Source organism: Musca domestica, unplaced genomic scaffold (genome assembly GCF_030504385.1).
Source record: "Musca domestica strain aabys unplaced genomic scaffold, Musca_domestica.polishedcontigs.V.1.1 17, whole genome shotgun sequence".
Lineage (NCBI taxonomy): Eukaryota > Metazoa > Arthropoda > Insecta > Diptera > Muscidae > Musca > Musca domestica.
Window position 1 is genome coordinate 9,699,397 of NW_026712230.1, and position 6,487 is coordinate 9,705,883.

The window sequence follows — 6,487 nt, forward strand, 5'->3', positions numbered from 1 at the left end:
AAAATCTACAGTTTTTAGCGAAATAAACCTTTAGAGATATTGAGAACATGATTTTAAAAAGAAATGTTGAATTTTCATTCAGTTTTAGCGGTTTTCAATTATTTATTCAAAACCAATGCAACAAATTGTTTGCATTGGTTTTGAATAAATGATAGTACGTATGACATTAATGGCCAAATAGGTAGACCTCTAACATGCATTTTTTTTTAAAGTTAAGGTGGGAATACATAAAGCTTCGGAAATGAAAAGAGTATGACTTTACCTTCTTAATTGGGTACCAACCTTGGGTATGCCTTTAATAAAATATAAATTTTAAACATGTATTGTTTAATAATAATTTATCTGCGCATTTTAAGCATGAAACAAAAAAAACTCGTAAGCCCTGGTCATCAGCCTAAGAGGAGATTCTACTTGAACTTTGGGAAAAAAATATGGGTATGTTTCGAGTAGCCAGAAAAAATACCATATATGTACATGAAAATATCAGAACAGACAGACATTTTGGTTATATATATATTTTTGGTCGTTTTATATATTGTTCAGCATATTTTGCTGACTTTCCTGCCGATAGCAACATTGGAAATAAAATGGAGTTAAAATACAATTTTTCAAAATTTTTAACGGACCCGGGACCCTGGATTTTTCACCCGAAAGTCCGGATTCAAGCGCCGGGTCGAGTTATCTGATATAGACAATATAAGTATCATTCGACCTATCCAACAAGTGGCCACATGATGAGGTAATTTTAAAGCGGTTCGGAAGTTATAGTCAAATTATTGATTTTTTGGACCTGAATTTTTTATAAAAACCTCAAAAATTTCGAAAAGTTGCCAATTTGTGCTAATACCTTTTTCTGGTCCAGAGATATAGTCTTCCTGGTACGTTCAGCCGGTTACGCGAACTAAAGTTTATTTTTAAATATAACAGTTATTGTAAGACCTTCGGCCGTGGCTTTAGATTTTCTCCCCTAGGTATGTCCCACACAGGCTAACGCGCACCCAATTTTCTTAATTTTACACTTTTATAATTTCAATGACGGCTACGCGATATAAACCTTCTTTTTACTGAAAACATAATTTTAATGAACTGGTTAAAATCGGGTTATGTGGGTAGGAAGACCCATTTCAAATTGTACCATTTTGGAAAGGTAAGAGTGTCAGCAATAATTTGGCATCATTTGGGTTGACCCCCATAATAGGCCCCTTTTTGATATTTTGGGGGTTTTATAAAAAATCTGGGTCCAAAAAATCGATAATTTGATTATAACTTCCAAACCGGTTAAAAAGTGTGACCAATTGTTGGATAGGTATTTTCATAAGCTTTCCAATGATACCTAAATTGTCTATATCAGGTAACTGGATCCGGGTCTAGTCGGGGTCTTGAGCCCGGGGGTAGGACTTTGAAATTTTCGATAGTGGAGTAGAATTTTGTTTTCCATAATATTTAAAAGCATTTATTCCAAAAGACGATTTTCTTTTTGTTTAATAAATCTAAATTTTTGCGATTTCACAAAAAATTTGTATTTAAGAGACAGATTTACTTTACTGCTTGTTATTGTACGTAAAACGTAATTCGTTATTTCTTGAACAAACAGCTGTTGCGGCGTGTGGCCTCTTCCACTTGCATACAGAGCATGGTAGAAAAATACAGGTAGATGCATCAACGCTTGGGAACATTGATATGTCAAAATTATTTTAGTTTCTTTTCAAATGTAAGTAGATTTTTATATGTTTTCTAATACAACGTCGTTTGGAGGTTATTATAATGCGTGCTTTTCAACGATTTTTACAAATTTAAATAACTTTTCATTCAACATTTTCAATTCCAAAATTGGTTTGACAGTTCATTGTCCCAGCAGCTGCGTCGATGCGTCTACCTATATTCTTCTACCATGATACAGAGTACACAGAAAGCACAAAGCCGTTTACACCGGATAAGCCGCCGCCAAAAATTTGTCTTGCTTTGTTGTCTGGCTGTAAGCCAACCCCCAAGAAGAAGAAGCATTTGTTTTGGTTGGGAACGTCTTGTTTGATTCGTGTTGTAATGTTTGTGGCCCCAGAATTTTATTTCGTTAAGGAGAGAACAACTTGGATTGCACAATAACAAATATAATTAGCCAAAGCTACATACAGAGACAGAGAAACGAGTTGCAAACTTGTTACAGTAAACATCATAATCCATTGGACTAGCCAGTCAAGTTTCAGTGAATTTCTTGGTGACAGTGTAAATACACTTTCTTTTGTTTGACTGAATGCCTTAATTGAATTAAAAACAAGAATGCGAAACCGCACTGACAACAACGGTGGTTACAGTTCAGAATTCAGCAGCAGCGATGAAGATACCCAGCTGAAAAAAGTCCACGCCCGTATGTGTGGCGTTGGCCATCAAAGGAACACAGATATTGTACCGAGGTAAGGATAAGTGAAAGTGTTTTCAATTTGAACTTTGATATTTAAGGTGAATAGATGTATAGGTTTTTGGCATGTCCTACGTGTCTCAATTCTATAAGCCCCAAGAAAGCGCAAAACATGAACAATCGAAATGTATTTCCTGGCAAAATTAGCTGTCTATTGATAAGCTGATGAGGTAGCAATGGTGACGAATCATAAATTCGACACAAAGTTCACACAGGCGGTTTTTTGGAATTTTAAAATAGCCCACATACGTAATGTGACAATTAATTGTACGATAAGGGCCATTGGCGAGATATGATTATGATCGTTGGTAACAGAGAATATTTAAAAAATGTACTCTAAGTTTATAAGAACTTTTAAATGGTCTCTGTACTCTTCTATGAAAGTTCTTATGAATGTATTTCTTGCTTAAAAGTGCATATATTAAATTAAACTCCCTTCTGTGGACTTTTCTGTAAAATATAATTTTACTGCCCAGATTTTCGTTAGAATATCTTGTGTTCTGGAAGTTCTAAAGGAAATCGATATATTTCATGGAAGAACTTTGTTAAATCTAGAATATCTTCTATAAAATACACTCTGAAGACACTCTTTGTCTTCTATAGAAGATTTTAAGAGGTCTATTATTGAAGGCCTTATATAGAAAGCTCTTAAAAGAAAGTTGTCTAATGAAGACCTTTAGAGGGACTCTATTATAATGAAGACTTATGAATATATTTCATTGAACATCTTCTGACGATCTTCTTCTACTGACGACTTTTACAAGTACTTCCCTTTATAAGGTCTTCTGTTAAAGACCTTTATGACTACATAGGGTATATCGCCAAAATGGTATTAGTTCCGCTGTTTCCGTTTGTCTGTATGTGCCCACGATAAATCACGAAGGGAATATCCGATTTGCCCAAACATTATACCTTGTAATATTTTTTTTTTTAATTTTAAACATTTAGTATATTAATATTTTTTAATATACACCCACTCCTTTTGCTGCCTTCCTCTCAGAAGGTCAAAATTTTGCAAAACAAAAAGTTTAAAAAATCAAAACTACTAAAGTATAACTAAAACATTTGTTCTTTTTTAGACCCGGTGCCTCTCCTGGATATTGGTTAAGCTGCCTTCTGCCCCTGTCCCTAGTTGCAACATATTGGACAAATTTACACGAAGAACCACATAGATGCTCCGACATACCACAACAATATAAATTAGTCACGCTAACAGCTCTAACAATTTGTATACAGAATATAAGTTTTTTTATGTACCTGGCACTGCAGGCCAAACTTTACAAATGGCTAATCGTATTCATACCCTTTGTGTGTGGAACGTGTATTTTTAAGTTTGGTCTCGGTATGAATTGGTGGTTGGCATTCGTTTGGACCTTATTCATCGATGTAATCTTTCAGAGATGTTACATACAAGTAATGCGCGATTTACCAAAAAGTTTTACCTATGGCGAAGCATCAATATTGACGCAGGGCATATTCCTATTTGTTATGAATACCCTGATTATGGGTTATCATTTAATAGTGACAGAGCCGGCCAAGGAAAATGCAAATGAAATGCAAACATTGTCCACAATTATGATGGTAAGGCAGGGTTAAAAAAATATTCTAAGATATTTTATTTAATTTTTTTTTATTTGTTATAGTTTGCATTACTTTGGCTTTTATTGGTGTGTACCTCCCTATTGGCTTGCCAATTTCTGCGTAAACCATTTATCTTTTATCCTATTATGATGACATTTGTTGCAGCTGCGACTTTGGCGCCGGTCACAAAACCACTACCAGTTATAGCTGTATTTGAATTCATTTTCCAAGATCGAATGAGGGTAAGTTTCAAAGTTTATAAGTTTCAAATGTTTATATTCCACACTACGAATTCCCATAAAGTTACAAGTATTGTCGTAAGTTCTCCTGGGTGTGAGATACTGGAATGTTGATTTAATTGAAGTCGAATGTGTTAACCATGACTCTACTATTTTATTGACAAATGCAAAAAGTTCTGTAACAATGATGACGGATTATATTGCACAGACCTCTTGATGACTACGAGAATAGATCGGAAACTTCGGCAGTCGTTGTATATTCCAGTATCTTATTTTTGTTGCAAAGTAGTCAGTCTTTTTCCCATTTTTGCTGTTACTTAAAAAAACAACAGAACATTATATGCATTTTTGTTCGTGATACCGTAGTTATTTTATTGTTGCAAAAAAGTTAGGCTTAATCCTGAACACCACGTTTATTTATCGGTGGAGAAAAATTGTAATGTATTTTTAATTGCCATAAAATATATCAAATTAATCTGACAGTTTGTTTTAAACGTACAAAAAATAGATAGTTAAATTCTAGGCATACACATTCATATTTTTTCACGAATAATCTACACTACACGAAAAATATGCACTTTTCTGATTCTTCTAGCTCTACATAATATTATTTTATGTGGCGCTGGTTATAGCCACCGTAGCCGTAGTTTGCTGGCAACTTCGTAATGCTCAACATGCAACGACTAGTGTACGAAAACTCTTCCACATTTTTATGGTTTTGGTCTATATACCCGGCCTGCTGTATGAATGTGCTTTTCTGTACATTGCTTCGGGTGTGGCCATGGCATTAATAACAATATTTGATTTATTGCGAATACTGAAAATGCCACCCCTGGGTGAGATATTGGAAAAGGCTTTTCATTCGTTTGCCGATGAAAAAGATGCCGGCATTATAGCATTTACACCGATGTGCTTGTTAATCGGTTGTTCCCTGCCCATTTGGATTATGCCCTGTCCGTGTGCGATAAATGAACATGGACTGAATGTGAAACTGTTACCTTTGCTTTCCGGTGTGCTGACAATCGGATTTGGTGATACAGCAGCCAGTGTGATTGGTTCGAAATATGGTCGCAACAAATGGAAAAGTAAGATAAAGATTTTAATGTTTAAAGTTACTCTGTATTTCAAATCTGTTTCGCTTTATTTTTGTTTCTTTTCTAGATAGTTCCCGCTCCGTCGAGGGTTCAGTGGCATTTGTCCTGTATGTCTTGTTGCCCATTCTTATTTTAAATTTAATGGAATTTGTGCAATTGAATGTAGTGCAATGGTCTGTTACCGTTGTGGCCACACTTATATCGGCTCTTGTAGAAGCCCGTACTGATCAAATAGATAATTTAGTATTACCATTAATTTTTTATATAATTATAAGTCTGTGTTAGTGTTTCTTTTCATTTTTGTCTCAGAGAAAAATGAAATGGTAACATTCCTTCCAAGAGGCGACCAGTTGCTAGACGTAGATATAAGTTATTTTTAAGCACTGATTTTATTGGCACTACTAAGATACATACTGTTTATATGTAATATAAAAATATAATTGTTATAAAACAATGAGATTAAATATATATTTTCTTAAATATATATTTTCTTTTAATTTTTCTTAAAAAAACAATCGTGGAGGTAATATGAAAATACAAAACTTTCTTTAGATTAGGCGGGATTCCGACATTTGTCAAACATTTGCATTGCTTGTAGAGTTAAGCGCCCACTACATCGACAAAAATTCATGTGTAATGTGATTACTTGCTTATTTCATCTCATAGATTTATATACATTATAAAGACACTCTGAAGTTTGTTGATTATATTCCACGAATCTCGCCGACCTTAGATTTATTTGTACAGACATGCACAATATGCTTAAATGAACTCATATTTTTAAAAACATTTTTTTTAAATAAACGACTTGCTATAAAGCAATGTGGCAATGCCATAATGACAAATTTCCCCAACAGAGGGCGCTAAAACAATTTCAATGTGACCAAGTTAACTTTATAAAACAGAATTGCCAGTATCAAATTATGGATCGTTAAATTCAAAACAAAAAAACAATGTAGAAAATGGGTCGGATCGAAAAGGTCATTCGGGTAGTTTCAACGGTTCGAAGGCTATACAACGCAAATTACAAAAAAAATAATTGCATAAATCCTAATGACGACAACATTGTATGAAATTTGATATGGACAATCGAACTCCGCCACCACAATTGGTTTTGCCATTAACATTGAGGGCGAAGACTTGTTGGATTATCTCAA

General features: G+C 34.2%; 1 protein-coding gene across 2 annotated transcripts; it reads left to right on the forward strand.

Moving 5' to 3' along the window:
• Positions 1–1,982: 1,982 nt before the first annotated feature.
• LOC131801630 (dolichol kinase) lies at positions 1,983–5,812 on the forward strand. 2 transcript variants are annotated; one of them, XM_059120483.1, is made up of 5 exons: positions 1,983–2,411; positions 3,496–3,997; positions 4,060–4,239; positions 4,832–5,321; positions 5,398–5,812. In XM_059120483.1, the coding sequence occupies exons 1-5, from the start codon at positions 2,278–2,280 to the stop codon at positions 5,613–5,615; spliced, it is 1,524 nt and encodes a 507-aa protein (XP_058976466.1). In that variant the 5' UTR covers positions 1,983–2,277; the 3' UTR covers positions 5,616–5,812. The 2 variants fall into 2 exon arrangements, with proteins under 2 accessions (XP_058976466.1, XP_058976467.1); XM_059120484.1 differs by lacking the exon at positions 1,983–2,411 and having other exon boundaries at positions 3,630–3,758; positions 3,815–3,997.
• The last annotated feature ends 675 nt before the right edge of the window (positions 5,813–6,487 follow it).